The sequence below is a fragment of the Poecilia formosa genome, unplaced genomic scaffold (assembly GCF_000485575.1).
Source record: "Poecilia formosa unplaced genomic scaffold, Poecilia_formosa-5.1.2 Scaffold21, whole genome shotgun sequence".
Classification (NCBI taxonomy): Eukaryota; Metazoa; Chordata; class Actinopteri; order Cyprinodontiformes; family Poeciliidae; genus Poecilia; species Poecilia formosa.
This window is the reverse complement of record NW_006799960.1, coordinates 730221-747770: the sequence shown is the minus strand read 5'-3', so window position 1 is coordinate 747770 and position 17550 is coordinate 730221. Positions and strand designations below refer to the sequence as shown.

The following is a 17550-nucleotide window of genomic DNA, read 5'->3' as shown; positions in this document are numbered from 1 at the left end:
TATGAAATATGTTCATTGTCTGAAAAATATTTAGATACAAAATCAGCCAGACACGAGACTCTGAAAAAGGGGCAAAAATATTTTCACCACACTTTACAGCATTGATATATATATATATATTTTTTTTACCAAAAGTAGCAGCAGGAAGTTTATTGCAGGCTATCTACAAGTGAAAACACTCATTTGCATTTCCTAAACAACCTCTGTTGCGCCGTGCGTATGTATCTCTGTGGGTGCAGGAGCAGACGAGCATGGCCAAGCTGGGACTGGAGCTCCGTCTGCTCTCGTCAGATGTGGACTCGGAGGTGGAGAAATGGGAGGAGCAGGAACACGACATAGTGCGGCAGAGCCAGAGCCTCGCCAGCATGGCGTACAACATGTACCTGTTCACAAGGTACCGAACGGCACTCTTGCACAGTGTATACAGCCGTCCCCAAATTTGTTGGGACTACTACAAAATATGCATAAGAATCCCTAAAAGACAATGTTTTGAAGAAGCAGTGCATTGAAACAGCATTGAGCTTTAGAAAAACTCCATCCTTATTAGAGTTCTTCAGAGCCCTGTGTGTGATGTACCCAGTCATGAAGCAAAGGGACGCTGCGATTTCCATTCGGCTGATCCGCAGAACGTTCTACAACACAGGCCCATCAAAAGTGATGCACGTACTTTAAAGACTTTTACGTTCGACAAATGACGCGTTTCAAAACACCCAAAATAGATGGGAAACCGTAGCTTTAGATTTCGCTTATTGAAATCTGATGACTTCTTGACATGGTATTGTTTTATCTATTGAAAATGTGTAGTGTTACTAAGCCAGAATTTACATTTTCTGCTAGATTTAATTTATTCTACAGCTCTTGACACATTTTTTACAAGAGGTTCAGATGAATTAGAACGGTGCTGCATCTGGAGTTGGCTGAACTGGTTCAATCATTTCCAAATTATATATTGTAAAAAAACAACAAACAAACAAACAAAAAAAAACAATCTAAGCAGCCACATGAATCTCCTCTGAGGCTTAGTGTTAATGAGATTCTCAATCCCCAAGCCATCAATATTTACAAAGCACATTTTGAGGATCGGGAAACGGTGACACAATATTAGGATTATAGTGATTTGTTTACACTTTTTATTTGTGGCGCTGAACGTAGTTTGTCCTTGTCCGTCTTTCTAATCCATGTTATTATTTTTATTAATGAAACCGCAGAGGGGAGGGGCTGTTGAAGACAACTCTGGATCTTTTTCATCAAGCTGAGGTAATAACATCCACATCCTCCGACTTCCCCCGGTTCCCCTCCCCGTCTTCTCTTTTTCCACCTTCAATTTATTGAAGTTGCAGATAAATGCATGCGTTACCCTACCACACTGAGGAGGAAGATCAATAGGTCAGCAAACGCACACAGCTATTCATTCATTAAGCCCTTTTCAGATCTGGACAGCAGTTGTCAAAAAACGTATTAATGTTGCTGGGAAGGCGATGCAGCTCGGTGCAGGAGTGTATCATATTGAGTTTAGATCAGTGCCAGTAACATAAAGTCACCTGTGAAATCACAGCACCATATATCACTCAAGATTAATTCGGTTTGGGATGAAAAGAGATAAAAGAGAAAAAGAAATGAGAAGAAAAAGGAAGGCATGCAGAAAAGAAGAACTGAGAAAAAAAAGTTTTTCAAGATGTTTCGATTTCGCTTCTTTGTTGCTGTTTGTTGACAAGCAAAGTTGATAAAAGATGAAATTTTTCTTGTTTATGCAAGTTTCAACTTGTTTTTAAGGTTCTGTCGGAAGAGGGACTTCAGCTTTGTTCATCCCTTCGTACATTTTCCTCTCAGGTAAATATTTTGGCTCATAGTGCAGTATGTAAAAGCGATTGGTTTTTCTTCATACGAATGTCATTGTGAGCTATATTGTGCCTGAGTTGGGGTTAGTGTTACGTTTCTTTAACTACCGTTTCTATAATACCCAACATCTTCAACGTACTTCACAAGAATTACATTGATTGACATTCCCTCCACCAGTTTTCAGGCACCAAGCCCGATAATCCTGGAGTCAAACGCTCCAAAGCTCAGATTAGATCCACATAATGTATTAATCTAAAACTTAGCATTAGCATGACTCTTACAGCATTTGAAACAGGTCTTTTCATCAACCCAGTAACTTTAAATTAGTAATATTATCAATTAATCAGTATATATATGTTATGACACGAAAGCCAAGTGTGTTGATCTTTATACAGTGTAATTATTTTGTAAAAATAAAAATAAAAATACAAACTGGATTGTTACTGGCCATTGAATACAGGGTCAACAACACACTGTCTCTATTAAATGGTGTGAAGCTGGAGTGCCACAAGGGTCGATTTCAACCTAAAGCGGACAAAACGTTAATATTTCAAACATCTTATTTTACCGCCATGTTCCAAGACACTTTAGTAGACTAGTCCAACTCAAATAAACCGAGAGCAGCTTCTAACCCCTCACTCCTTCACGCAGCCACGTCACCCAGCCTGGCGTTGCTTGCTTATTGGGTCTGCCTTATAAATCACACTACAAGAGCAGGAAATTAAGGCTGTCACACACCTCTTTCCCTCCCGAGAGCAGAGATCCCACAACAAACACGGCCTCTGTGGCTTCCTTCCTCTCGCCCTCGACCGACTCCTTCCCCACGTCCTCCGAGTTCATTTAAATGGCTCTTTTTTGACAGGCTTTAACGACCGTCATTTGTCACCGCAGCACATGCGGGGTGTGCGTGTCTGTGCACGTGTGTGGATGTGAGGAGGAGGGGTGCCGTGTGCTTGACTCTCAACAAAGTCATAATCAAGGGGCAAAGTGTTACCGACGAAGCGTCTACATTCTGATGGCTCCCTATCAAACCAAGCTGCTGTGTGCTTTTGTCAGTAAAAGAAAAAAAAAAAAGTCACTGCAGTCAAGTAAGTGAAGTAGATCTGGGGATTAACCCAGTTGCCTTAACAGAATAAGGCAGTTCATCACTGCTGCTGATGGATTAGGGCTGCCAATTCTGATTTTCTGTGTCATTTTAATCTTTCCCTGTTTTGTCTAGAAAGAGCACTGTAAATCCACACATTCACCCTGACTTCCTGTAGATAGAAAATCTCTGCAGTTCTGAAAGACACCTCTGACTCTCTCTCTCTCTCTCTCTCTCCCTCCCTCTCTCCCTTCCACTGCTTTTGTCTCATTCTCGCTGTTCCAGCTGGTTGATGAGGAAAAGTCTGTGGTGATCACAGAGACGGAGAAACTGGTGGTGTTGTGCCAACAGCTGCAGATGGGGGCCAAAACTCCCGTACAGGGCAAGACTGCCACCTTCCAGAAGGTAGCCATACTACACCTGTTAGGGTTTTGATTTTATTGTTTATTTTCAGGAAATATGCAGCATTACAGCATTGCTATTGAAATTTCTACAGCATCAATTTTACACCAGTTTTAGACAGAAGTCACCGACCGGGTCCATGAGGACACTGTTGTTATCTTGATGGCTAAAAGGTTTTAATTTATCAACTGGCTTGTAAAATAAGACTCTGACATCTGATTGGTTGACCTGTGCAGTGGTTAGCCTCGCTTTGATTTTTAAAACTTGGATATCAAATGAATTTTCAGTGTGCAGCAACACAAGACAAAATTATTTATATTGTTACATATTTTATTGTGCAATAAAATACGGGCTCCATATTTGATTAAATATCCATTTTAACGATTTTTGGAGACATTTAGATAATTATAAATGACTGTATTTATGTAGTTAATTTACATATTCCTTATTTGATGTCAGCTGTCGCATATATATTTATTCACTGACTTATTTGTAATATTAAGTGGATCCAAATTGTGTCAAAAATATGCAGAATTTCAATTTAGTTCCGAGATTATATTGGTTGTTCACTCATAATTTTCAATGCAGAGGGTTATTTGAGGGTTGTGTTCTTGGCATATGTTGTATTTTAATGCATAAATTCTGTCCTTATATGGTCAGGAACAAGAAGGATGTTCAACTGAATAATTTCAACCTTAACAGACACGTCTTGTTAAAGGACTTGATGTTTTCTCTGTCTGCAGGTGGACTCGTCCATTCAGACAACCAGAAACATCATGACTGTGGTCCTCTCCCTCCTTCCCATTAGTAATAAGCTAAATAAAAAGGTAACATCCACATGCTGCCTTGAGGTAAAAGTGCGCTTTTTTATATAATGGTATTATTTTGCCCTCAGGGCAACAGCTGGATTTTAACAACGTCCCCATCTTTCATTTGTAGAAAATGGTGTTATACTTTTAAGAGTTCGGATTTACTCATGTTAGTGCGAATGTATTTTTTATTTATTTATTTTTTTGTCAGAAGGAAATTAGTCCTTTTGTAAGAAACAAAATAGCTGCATTTACATATTAGAAAAAAAAAGATGGACGGTCAAGTTGAAACATGACCAATTCCCATTACCAGACAAATCCTAATTGAAATCTTATCATCAAAATAATATTCAATGAAACCTTAGCAGGGTTTCATTATTGTATTCTTTAATAGTATTTATTAATACTCTGGCAGGTTACTTGTTATATTACAAACAAAATCCTCACACACTATTGTTGGAGATAAAAAAAAAAATAGATGTTCTGTGCACAATCTGGAAATATTATGCTATTTTTTCCTATGATTAAAAAAACTTTTTACATGAAGCAGTTTTGAGACTAAAAGCCTTTTATATGCATTAGCATTTAAAAGGCTTTTTATAATAATTGTCATCTCTGTCATTCTGGTTAATTTGAGTCTGTGACTCACTAAATGGATTCGTTGAACCTGCTAATTAAATATTTTTTTTACTCTAATCTTTTGTCAGAAATGATCTAAAATAACAGATTCAAAGAAAGGTTATGTTATATTAAACAAGCCAATTTTAGGCCTCAGTTTGATGCAAGAGCATATTCAACATTTGTTTGGTTCGATGGATTTAGTAGAAATTAGCTTCATATACTGCAAATCCTAACCCCAAGCAACGTGAGGTTATTTTAGCTCTTCACCAATTAAATGAGTCTGAAAACCGACAAATTTTTCTTTGCGTCTAATTACCTATTCATCCCGTTGAATCTGCAGTACAAGTCGGAGAGGACGAGCCTCAGTTCCCTGCAGGACTGGGGAGAACGACCAGACGCGTCCACGCCTGTCAAAGAGGAGGCGGCTCTAAGCGGCAAAAACACAAACGGCTTTGGAGTCAAATCCCTGGAACAGCACCTGGCCGGCCTCAACCTCCTGGAGAGCAAATAATCCTGGAGAATGTCTCTGTTTTTGTTTTTTTTTCCCCACTGTTGTTGTCAGAGCACCACATAGCCAACCTTACCTCTGTGAAATTATCCCATCATCCCCTCCGACCACTGCAGCCTGGACTTGGAACTACGAGGCAAAGATGGCTGCCTTCGGGTCAGATAGATTGAATTTGACACGTGGGGGATAACGCTGAAGGTGTGCCAAGAAAGAAATGCAAACGGAAGCTCTTTAGCTACTTGGCATGAACCACTAGTCATCAATCAGCTTTCAAATGAAAAACGATTTTTGACTCAATTTTGATTTTCAGGGTTCATCAACATTCTTATACGAATTTCATACATTTTCAGTTGTAATTTTTTTTCCCTAGCATTCTATAAATGAACAGAACAAAAATGTGGTCTTTTAAATTTCACAAAATCATGAAATAGGCCACCAGTTTTCTGTGTGATTTTGGGGCAATTTGGATTATATTACACAAAGTCTACTTCAAAATCTTTAACTCCTTGATTTGTCAAAGTGTCAGACTAAAAGCAGATTATTTAAAGCAAAGTTTGTGTGCTTTGGTACCAAAAGCTGCAGTTTTTTCCTTTGTCTGGCATTATAATCCCACTAACTTTAAGAACCACATATCCCGTTCCAATTGAATTTGTTTGGACAAAAAAAAAAAAAGTAAAAATATTGGCCCCTGTTTGAATTTTGAGTGTGCATTCAGTCATTAAGTGAAAAACCAAAATGCTTAAACGATAAAATAAAGTGTGATAGAGTCTTTTCAAAAGATACATTTAACTTAAAGTTAAATCCATGCATCTTTAAGAATTTTGGGACTGAAAATACCTTGCATGGAAAAGTAAAACTGGAATATCCAACAATTTTCCACACTTATCCAGACCTCAAAAATATACTAAGGTCAAACTGAAAACTTCCCCAGGCTGCGTTGGAACCCTGTTTGTTAGGAGTCATAGTTCAGCCACACATCTGTTGTCTCAACGTGCCTGTGTGTTCCGACCCCCCTTTGTTATTTGGTGTACTGTAACTGTGTTGCACAAGCATGGTGGTAACGTGTAACTGCCATAATGTAACTTCCAAGCAGATCACATAAAAAAAATATTTACCATAGCATTTACTATAGAACATTTCCCATGTGACAAGTTAGTAGAAAAAAATCAGATTCATGCCAAATGATTGAAAAACATTAGCGGAGATATTTTTTTTTTTTCCTTTGAGTGACAAGAAAAAGCTAGAGTTGGTCATTTAAGCTGCTGAGGAATCAGGATTTTATTTTAAAGTGTGTCAAGTGAAACCAAATCGTCCTGTCGGACTTAAGAGTTGTGGACGGGCATCGAATCAAATAGAACCTTCAAGTGTACTTGTTATGAAGACTATCAGTGTGAAGCTGCCAAACAGGCCAATATGTATTATAGTTTATGAGACGTTTAAATATATAGTGTGGTACTTAAAGCAGTTGTTTATCTGAAGGCAACAACCACTTTGGTACTGTGAGAGCAGGAGATAATGACTCAAATCTACAATATATAGTAAGCTTTAGGGAAATTGTGTATCTTTTATGAGAGCAACTAGATATTCTGGACATTATAATGCCACCACAGATTTAAAAAAAAAAATAGTTTTGAACCATCTATTTTTTTTTTTTTGTTAGGCTGATAAAATGGTGAGAAAATAAATAAAAAAAATATTTTTCATACATTTGTTTGATTTTTTTTAATGTACAACAAAAAATCACCTGCAAATTATTTGCAGCATTTCACAGAAGACTTTCTTGCTTTCTCTATTACTCAAATAACATAAAAAGAAATTGGTCACATTTAAAGCACTTTTAAGTTGAAAACATCCCAGAGTCTCTGTAACATGATAAACTGAAGGCACTTTGCTTCTGTTGCATAAAAGTGTCTTTCAGGAGAGTCAGTCAACTTTCTCGGTCTTTGTTTTGAACCAACCTGGAGAGAGAAAGTGAGAGAAGAAAACCAAAGAAACATTCTCTCGGAACAGGTTGGTCTTCAATGATCCATCAGGGGGGTTGTGACAAACTGCGTTTGGAAACGACAGACTCAAACTCTTCTCTTGTCAGGAGGTTTTCAGTTATGCTCTTGCTTTCCTCAAACTTTGGAAGGATGACGGCTATATATCCTTCGGTAGACGGCTGGTCAGAGTTGATGACAAGAGAAAAAACATTTTCAAGCACTTTGTTTCATAAAGTGAGAAAAAAAAAGGCTTGTACTTTAAGAGTTATTAGTTTACAGATTTAACCTGCGATAGCTCTAATAAAATGTACATTTACCTTTTCTAGCAAGAGATTTGGGGTTTCTAAAATGTTCTCATTGACCTCCAGAAGACGCCCCCTTATGCAACTGAAACAATAACAAAACACTGCAAAGAGTCAAATACCAATACGTTCACAAGAGGGGGAAAAAAATCAAAATCTCACCTGTAGATTGTGTACTCCTTGTCATCTGAGCACATTATCCTGCACAAAGGTGCAAAATCTGTAAGGAACTGCGCCCCCTGTGGAAAGAGGGGGAAAAACATACCAGGAATTTGGGTTTAAAAACAGTTCCTATACACATCTACCAAAAACATCTGAAGCTTCATGACTTTACCCGTTTGGACTTCCCGGACACTTTATTATTCAAGCGACTGCAGCCGTTACTGATCTGGTAATTGATGCTTTTGATTGTGCGTCCATCCTGAAGTATCGGATGCGTTTCTGCTAAGGTCACAACGCACAACCTGCAATAGGAAAATCATATTTTGACACACCTTACAATTTCTTTATGGGTAGGTTTTTATTTTTTACAGCGTTATGGACTGAGGAGCACTTATAAGTAAAATCTGGGCTCACATGTAATTTAGAATTAAATTATTAAAGGAAACGCACAAGGAGAGAAAGAAGTGAAGGACATATAGAACAAAATTAGTCAGGACAAGGAGGTAAGAAAGAAGGAAAAAAGTAAGGACAACAAAATAAGGGAATTTTTAGACAACAGTATTGGGAACAAAATTTCAAATTGAACTAGGACAGGACTTTTAATACTGCCAGAAACTTAAACATATGAATACACTTTGTTGTGTTCAGGCTGCAGTGCTCAGATTTCCACCACACATAGCTTTTGGCAAGATCAGCTTTAATATCATTTGAATAATTATGTTCTTCCATGAGTTTGCATGGCTTGTGCCAAACTGCAAGCTGCCCTTCCAATGGTTTTCTTTCAAGTGTAGCTTTCTTTTTACTAATCTCTCAAAAAAGACCAGTTTGTGGAGCACACAACTCATAACTGTCCTGTCCACAGATTCTCCCACTTCAAGTGTGGATCTCCATAGGCCTCTCAGCTGCTTCTCTGATTAATGCTGCTCTTGCCCAGCCTCAAAGTTCAAGTGGACAAACATGTCTTAACGGGTTTGCAGTTGGGTCACACCATCTTCTTATTCATATTAACACAAACCTGCACAAGACACCCAAAGCTTGGGATATTCTTTTATAACCCAAGTTTGCTTTAAACTTCATAAGTTTATCACTGGCTGGTGTATTGTGCTTCTTGGTCTTCAAAAATGCAGGATATTCACCAAAGTCCTCAAACAAATCTTTGAGGGCTTTCACAAAAGATCGACATTTATCCTGAGCATAAACTCAGCATACTATACTGTCTGTAATTATGTAGGATGTAAAGAGGACCAAAGTCACACAACCGTTTTCAGATTTTTGTTGAGTTAAAAATAATAATCATCATCATCATCATCATTTGGGAGAAAAATACACTGACGTTTGTTTGTAAGGTGGCAAAACGAGGAATACTTTTAAAAATCACTGCAAACGTGCGCCTTCATCATCACATTCAGTTATTTTCAAAGTCTTTGTTATGTTATGAGCTCATAATTGATCATAAACTAAAGTCCAGATATTGTAATTCAAATAGGCGATTATTGCAATAATGAATTACCTGTTTGAATGTTGTAAGATGCAATGATCTTCACACGATTTGCCCTTCATATCTACAAAACATAAAGCGAGTATATAAAAACAGAAAAACAAGAACATTTTGCTTTTTGTTAAGTAATATTAATATTGTTACCTGCTCTGTACCACCGTGTGAAATATCGGTCGATAACAGAGGGCGCTTCTGCGTCTGCGTTACTCTGCTCCACGCAGTCCATCAAGACAATTCAATCAACAACCTTAAACAATTAAATAAATTTTAAAAAATAAACGCGAACACATTTGCTTCAGATGTGCTTAGCTTGACGGAAATATAACGGCGTGACACCAGCGTTGTCCGCCTTTTAAATGTTTCCGGAGTCTTGGGAAAGGAAGTCATAGTATAGGTTCCGCCAGATACGATGAGACGAACGAAACATTATTCAGTAATGTTAGTTTTATTTATTTATTTATTTATTTATTTATTTATTTATTTATTTATTTATTTATTTATTGTAATTTGGACTTTGAGTCTGTAATAAAATCTATCTATCTATCAATAAAAGCGCGAATGGTTCCGCTGACCGCTGTTATGAGTTCAGGGTACTTTTAAGGACGTTCATAATTACTTGGTCATTTCTTATACTTCAGGTATTCATAGCTATTGCGAAACACATTCTACAAGACGCCGTAATTTCCAGTAAGTAACCAGGAAGAATAAGTATTCCTCTTTTTGTATTATTATATTAAAATAATTTATCGATGGGTCACACCATAGATAAATGTTGTCCCTTGAATTTTTGCTACATGTCTACATAAAAACCTTACTTAATAAAAATAATAATAATAATAAAATAAAAATAATAGTTATAATAATAACAATAATAATAATAACTATTATTATTATTTAATGCATACATATATTTAAATTGCATAGTTTGTTGTTTTAAGTCATCCACGTCACCACAATTATGAGTTTGTTTATTGAATTTATATGTATTTGAAAAATAAAACTTTAACAGATAAGTCAGTATAAATTTTAAAAAGGAAATTACTAATTCATTAAAAATGCTATAACATTTGATTCGATTTGACAAACATCCCTCACAATGTGTCCACATAGACTGGCCACTAGATGGCAGAATATTTCTGACAACAGAATACACAGCCCCTGCTGTTTACATAAGATCCCCCGAAAGCTTAATGCTCGCGAGACATTTTACGGAATCAGGTGCATTTTGGTTTATGTAAGCCAGTCAAGAAAAGGTTAGAACTTATATCATCTCATCAGGACAGCTTAGGACATCCGTTCATTTTCCACAATTTGAAGTATTTCTTTCAACCTAGCTCTAATGCTTCTCACATATGCCACACTGAGTCTACGTCAGGTTTGCCAATCAGTGTATTATGCAATGCAGAAAGAAGTCTTGGATGGATGATGTGTGCAGAAACTATGGAATGTTTTCTTTTCCTTTGGATCTTACAAATACAGCTCCTGAGGGATCCAGGCAAATGAACTGCCAAGCATATCTGGTATTATATGTTCCATTACCTTCCCTCTGTGGACACTGCTACCAGTAGCATGAGGTAAATTACATGGTAATGACTTCATCTCTGTAGCATAATTGAGAGAAATCAAGTCCAGGAGCTATTTGGCAGATGCTTGCTCCACACAATGAGTTTTCCGTGTACCCACTCACCACTTCTAAATCTATGAGACTTTTTCTGTCCTAGTTGATCCCGATTAGTTTTTCCATTACTCCTCCATCTGCGACCTGTGCAAAAAACTTTCCACAATGAAGCGGACGTAAACAGAGTCTGATCTGAGCCGATGATGTGAAAGACAGTCACAAACAATAAACGCAACCACAATCAAAGTAGTTTAAGAGGCTTATTGAATGTGCACTGCAAAACTTCATAGCTCCCCCAACACTTGCTGTCAAAGTAGCTAATAAATGTGAGATGTCATTAGGTATTCTGTAACGCTTGATGACATTCGCAAAAGCTCTTGAGAGTATTTACTTTCTCCTCACATTCAACTCCTTATTTTTTATTTGTTTGAGCAAAAATATCTTCTTCTTCTTCTCCACATTTTGAGATTTGGCCTCTAGGATCCACTGGCCATGACACAGATGTGCAGAGTGCCTCCAGCTGCACGGGCTTCAGTGAATATGAATGTGTGCTCAGGATTCACACGTAGCTCCACGTCAGTTACTGCAAATCCTCTGCAGTCTGCCGTCCGTCTGCTTGGCTCCAGCAGTCCGTCTCCTCGCATGGATGCCTTCCAGCTTCTTTCTGTGAATTGGTCTCTGTGGTTCTGGTGTAGCTGGTATTTTTCTGGTTGTTGTATGAAAGACACAACAACATCACATAAAACTAAGTAAAAATTAAGACAGTAATATGTTCTAATTTTGTATTGTAACCAAGTGAGATAGACTTTTGAGAAGCAGATTAAACACACCTGAAGGAGAGTAAATGCTTGTGCTCATGCAAAAAGAAAAGAAAAAAAACGACTTTAACCATCTGTAGTGCTCTTCCCATGACTTGATGAATGTCACACACTCTTTTTATAACAGTGTTTCAGGTCATTGAGGTCTGTGGGCTTTAAGTCATAAGCAGTCTTCCTAAAAATACTTCTGTCTCACAACTTTTACGCTTTTTTCCCCCTTAGATTTCCACAGGAGCTGTCAGTGTCAAATTAATTTTTTACACGTTGTCCAGTTAAATCTCGGAACTAAAGCTTCATTATTTCTAAAACCTTGTGTTGAATCGTGCGCTGCTCAGCTCCTGTTGGTTCACTCTGCTATAACATAGAACAGCTCATGATTCTAATCAGTTTGACAGACATGTGTGTTTCATCTGTAGGAGCTGATAAAAAACTAAAACATTTCATTCTTATGACAGTATAGACAAGGTTAGTAGAAAGAGCAGCCCTCCCCTTTCACATAGCTGCGCAATTATTACAAAATATAGCAGACTATTAAATTATAAATGTCCACAGCAGAATTTCAATAAAAATGAAACGCACAGATGTAAATAAAAAATAGAGAAAAACACAAAATAATCAAACTTCCGTTTACACCTTTGATCATTATAAATGAAACAATCAAACTAATCAAAAAGCTGACTATGGAATTTTGTCAACAGGTTGAATTTGATTTAATATTCTACTTATGATATTTACAGGTTGTCCATGAGGGTTTGTTTTTTTTTGTTTGTTTTTTTTTCAGATATTGCCTGCTCTAACTTTTCTTCAGTATCATCACATGGAAATATTGCACTCAACGTCCACTGTGGGGAATAAAAAAAACAAACATGTTAGCACGTTTATTAGGACAATATATCTAAGCGACATATTTAATCACCCAAAAAATCAATTACTCTGAACTGAAGCTGGTACCGGTTCTTCTGAACAGTTTAAATGCCATGTTTACAGCAGTTTTATCACTCTGATTAGGTCTCCTTTAATGGATTGCAGGTTGAATCCATCAAGTCGGAGCATTTCTGTTTTTTCTTTTTTTTTTTTTCCTAACCTTTCTCCAAAAAGGCAGGAAAGGACAGGCGGTGACAAACCTTTGCTTTTGCAAGTGCATATTTGCTGTCGGAGGCCTTTTTAAGCCCCTGCAAAAACTTCTAACCATTTAAGGACCTAAAGAAAGCCTGTAGAAATGCTGCTCAAGACTTATTTTAATAAACAAAATATATGGCTTCTTTGAACCACAGTGTGAAAACGTCTCTCACAACTTTTTATGGCTCCCTCTTGGGCCAATTGTTAACTACTGTATGTTAAACTTCTTGGAAATGTCAGCTTTAAGAAAGATTGCTTCTTTTTTTTTTTTCACCCGCCATTGATGCAATTTCTATACTATCTGACGTGTGAAAAGTGAGAGGAAGTGGTCTCAGCAGGGACGTTTCAACCACCTACTTGCAGTTTAAGACACAGATACGCTCTGAGTTGCTGATCAGTTTCATCCTGTGTGCTGCTTTGAGTTTCATCAAACGATAAAAAAAAAAAAAATGTTGGGAAGTTGAAGTTATTTCTTTAACTGCGAGAAATACATGTATCGTTTTATGCTGGGTGTGTGAATAAAGCTTATATACAAGCAAAGCAAAACAAAACATTTTGAAAGTGCATTCCAGATGTCTGTATTTCTTTTTATAACTGTGAAAAGACCTAGCAGCAAACATAAATTTCCAGCCGATTACATCAGCTCGCCATGTTCCCCGTGGATGCTTTGCAGCTTTTATTTCTCATGAATGTTTGCTTTTTGTTTGTTATTTTTTCTTCTCGGCTCCGTGCACAGCCTTGGTTGTATTGGCTCAGTATCCTGTAGTTCAACAGTGAAGGCCATGTTCTAATGTTTTTGTTTTTTCTCTCTACGACCAACATTATGGTTCACAGCGTTGGGAGTTATTCATGGCGTCGTCATTTAACGAGAGCTAATTTATCCGAAGCATTTTTTCACTTCGAAGTTCCCGTGTTTCCGTCCACCCTTTGCCCTCTGCAAAAAAAAAAAAAAATGTTCATGCATACCAAACTGAACTTGAAGTAGATTTACATCACAATCTAACAGTATACTGACAGGAAATGAATACACTAACGCCTTTTTGTACCATGCTTAAAACAGAAATTCCCCTTTTGCATTGTAAACTGACCACACATCTCTGCTCTCAAATTGAAAGGAAGGTATTCTTGATCAGGCCACAAAAATATTTATGTGCGGGCTCCACAGCTCACCAGTAAGCTCTTGGTGAAGTCAGAGGTTTGGACAGCTGGACCTCGGGATAATGTGCTAAGACTTCAGGAACTCAAATAATAGAAACACGTTTCAGAGAGATTGATCTCTTTCCACCTCTTAATTTCCTTGAAGAAGCCCAACTTTCTGTTCCTTAATTCCTTCCCCCTGAAAGAGCAAATGTTCACAGGCCTCATTTGTTGACTTTAGAGGAGAGTACACTTCTAATATTTTATTTGGGGCTTAAATTCCCTGTAAAAGAATATTTTTTTTCTTAAATGTAATCCTCTTTGTTCATCTAAAAAAATCAGCTTGAACCCCTGAGCCTTTTCTGCACAACAGGACAAGCATTGTGAGGATATCTTGTTTATTTAGTTCCCTTTGAAATTCAATAATTCCCCTTTTGCTCCCATGAAAGCTTTTGGTTTCATGTTGTGCACAGATTTGTTGGCAAAGAGACACTGGTGTATCTGTCCTGTCTGCAGCAGTTTTACAGTAAATGCTAAAGATATGATTTTCTCAAATCTACACTAATGTGAAAGTGACATAGCTGTGGTCAGAAAGAACTGTGAGGAACTGTGAGGAGCTGCTTTGCTCTCATTTTGATTGCTGCGGGCAGAAATTACTTTTCCCCCCCTCCCCCCCACAGCAACATGCACGTATTTTGGAACATTTCGCGAGGATGAGTGAAAATCCTTCAAATAAATTCACCTTTGATGATGAAGAAGCATAATATCACACTAATATTTAAAAAAATAAATAAATAAAACTTTGTATTTAACATATTTAAGCACATTTATTTTGTCTGGAAAAAAGTTAAGAAATGAATATCTCTTTTACGAAATCCCTCGTAACGCATTATTTGGGACAATTCCCATAAAATAAATGAAACTGGCACATTACACTTTATCTTAGCAGTCCAAGATTTTAGCAACTTTCTGCTAATAGTGAGTGACTTCCTGCTTTTTCCAGGATATAAATGTGACAAGACCTTTGTCGAAAAATTTTGAAAAGTGGGAACTAAGGGAAGTAGAATAATGCTAACACTGAACTGTGAAAATGAAATGACAAAGCAATGCCTGAACGTCACTTTCACCCCGGTTTCTTTGCAGGAATGTCTTGCCTACAGTGAAACACTCGGACGTGAGCGGCAAGTAATGCTGACTGGACAGCCGTCTCTACGTGTTGCACTGGGGCCACCAGATGTTTGGGTCTGCATCAGTGGCTGTTCCGTTCCAGCACACGGAAGCAAACACGCGCTTCGACTTCACTCCAATCAGTAGCCTGCAGACATTTAACGAGCGCTTGTAACAAGCTTACACAACCCTCACATCCTTTTGTTTTACAGGAGAGAAAGTGCTGAGCTCGACTTGACTGATCACACGCTTGTCGGCTTGTAAAGTTAATGAAAACATTAATAAGATTGGCAGGGCTGCCAACTTTGAGGAAAAATATGTGTGGGTGAGCAGCAGCTTTTTTTTTAAATTGCCCCATTATGGGTAAAATGCAAGCTTGCATGCTCCTGTCTTTTCTGCCGGTGACAAGACCCGGGAATGGACCTTTGATCAGGAGGCTCGAGGCTCAAAGTTAAGAGGAGCCAAAGGAATTTTAATTATTATGGGGTATGTTTTCCAAACTTTTACCAAAAGAATCCTCTTTCCCATTTTCATTGGAGCAAAGAGCACAAACATGTGACGAGAGCAACAGGAAACTAGCTGGAAACGCAAAGGTTGGCAACAAGAAGATTGAACAGTAACATGAATTTACAGATATTTCTGTATAGAAATAAAAAATGATTAATGCATTCAAACTCAGTAAACCATTGTAACTTGTCAGAGCAATGTAAAGCTAAATGACCACAGCTTTACACTGACTTTACTCTGTGAAGTCCAAACACATTAAACATACTCTATTGTAGGGCGAGAAAACCTATATTTCTTGTAATAATCAAACCTTAACAGATTAATTTTTTTCTTTTTAAAGCACAACATAAGCAAGACTTTCACCGAGGCCCAAACCGAGAACACATTATTCTGAACTCATGCCTCCCTAAAATGGAAACACTTCTCTAAGTATTTATGATGACGTAGAGAAGAGCATGACTGGCAGTTATTTTAAAGAGTAGACAACTTTCTTGTTAAAAAGATCTTTCTTAGATGCGTAGCAGTGAATGAGCACTCTTACTTTACCCAAATATCCAGCAACAGAAATCGAGGAAATTCATGAAAATAAATAGGTGAAGAGATCAGGTCTCTCATCTTCCACGAGAAAAGACATTCTTGTTTAAAAAAAAAAAAAAGTTCTTTTTTTCCCACAAGACTATCAGGCAAATGGAATCTTGGCTTCAAGAAAAAGGAAAAATCCAAATATGATTGTAGGCCTAGCAGTCAGGAGGAAGAGCAACAAAGTACCTTCTGTCCTCGCTTGTGAGCTTATAGATTTCTTGTGTAAGAAACTACATTGTTTCTGTGGGGTTTTAATTGTAAAATACTTACAGGACTTTTTTTTTTAAACCGATTAAACTATCTTTCTTGGTGTCTGAGCCAAATGAATGTCAGAATACCAGTATTTTGTCTTCACTTTCAACGACCACATGTGCAACATTTTAGAGCCGAGGATTTCTCGCAGTGAGAAAAATATTATGGTTTTGTTGGTGCCAGCGTCCTCAGAAAAAACATTTTGGCATTTACTGTAAATTGCTGTAGTGCTCTTCCCAAGTAAAACAAAAACTAATTACATGAGCAAAAGTGAAATTCGTAATTTGAAATTGTATTCGAAGTTGCGACTTTTAAAAAAATATCTGGGCCTCGGTCAAGACTTGACAGCAGGAACACCTACCTTAAAAATCACTGGACATGAAACTGCAAGGAAGCCAGTGGTTTAGCAACTTTAGCCACAAATGTTGGGCCAGTTTACCCATTTAACTCTCCGTTCCTGCATTTGCTGCTTTTGAAACACAGTGAGACAAAGCAGTAGAATACCACACTGGTTTGCAAAGACCAAAAGACAGGAAACATCATTTAGAGTTAATTTCATGTTGCAAAATTCTGTTTTTTTTTTGTTTTTGTTTTTTTGTTCATTTTGTAACGGATGATTTTGAAACACGGCGTTTCAACATGCCTACCACGTAATTAATGTGACCTTTTCCTCTGCAACTAACATGTGGCTTAGCTCTACTTCACCATTCAATTGCAAGGCCTGATCATAACGCCTTTAAACTATCACTGACACCAAGGAGCCATAAATACTCGTAGATGACCTTAGGCAGAAAAATAAAAACATTTATAGTGGTGAGAATACATTTTCCACATCAAAATTTGCCTCATACATAGAAACCTCTTTGTACCTGTGGTTATTAATATTTAATGGCCTGTAAGTGCAATATGCATAAGAGGAACTTGTTTTAGCACCCAGTTTAATCATGTTGATAAATGTGTTCATTTTCCATTACAACTATTTCCGCTGTAATAGCGGATGACTGTTCACTGACATGCAGAGTCCGTCTGGTCATCTTCTGATCAAACAGGGTTGAAAAGGCAATATTTCAGTGGAAAGTTTTTGAAAAGTAAAAACCGCACAGTAGTTTCAAGGCACTTTTTAATCTTCACAGTATTATAGCA

At 37.4% G+C, this 17550-nt stretch overlaps 2 protein-coding genes across 3 annotated transcripts in view; one reads left to right on the top strand and one right to left on the bottom strand.

The window, feature by feature from the left end:
* Positions 1 to 5615, top strand: part of ctnnal1 (catenin (cadherin-associated protein), alpha-like 1) — a 54417-nt gene extending 48802 nt beyond the window's left edge. For both annotated transcript variants that reach the window (XM_007547578.2, XM_007547577.2), the window contains exons 14-19: positions 240 to 394; positions 1209 to 1257; positions 1774 to 1830; positions 3209 to 3328; positions 4069 to 4152; positions 5096 to 5615. In XM_007547578.2, coding sequence (XP_007547640.1) covers positions 240 to 394; positions 1209 to 1257; positions 1774 to 1830; positions 3209 to 3328; positions 4069 to 4152; positions 5096 to 5266 — 636 coding nt within the window. In that variant the 3' untranslated portion in view covers positions 5267 to 5615. The remainder of the gene's footprint in view (positions 1 to 239; positions 395 to 1208; positions 1258 to 1773; positions 1831 to 3208; positions 3329 to 4068; positions 4153 to 5095) is intronic.
* A 1355-nt stretch (positions 5616 to 6970) lies between these two features.
* On the bottom strand, positions 6971 to 9567 carry abitram (actin binding transcription modulator). Its single transcript, XM_007547576.2, has 6 exons — positions 9352 to 9567; positions 9220 to 9271; positions 7882 to 8011; positions 7710 to 7786; positions 7563 to 7632; positions 6971 to 7424 (listed from the first exon to the last, which is right to left on the bottom strand). The coding sequence occupies exons 1-6, from the start codon at positions 9431 to 9433 to the stop codon at positions 7293 to 7295; spliced, it is 543 nt and encodes a 180-aa protein (XP_007547638.1). The 5' UTR covers positions 9434 to 9567; the 3' UTR covers positions 6971 to 7292.
* Positions 9568 to 17550: the final 7983 nt, after the last annotated feature.

Bases quoted from the DNA above. Each gene is read 5' to 3' on its own strand.
- abitram (XM_007547576.2), bottom strand. From the start codon at position 9,433: ATGGACTGCGTGGAGCAGAGTAACGCAGACGCAGAAGCGCCCTCTGTT. The intron at 9,272-9,351 runs GTAACAATATTA...TATGTTTTGTAG, and splicing joins CACACGGTGGTACAGAGCAG to ATATGAAGGGCAAATCGTGT. The intron at 7,633-7,709 runs GTGAGATTTTGA...TTATTGTTTCAG, and splicing joins AAGGAGTACACAATCTACAG to TTGCATAAGGGGGCGTCTTC.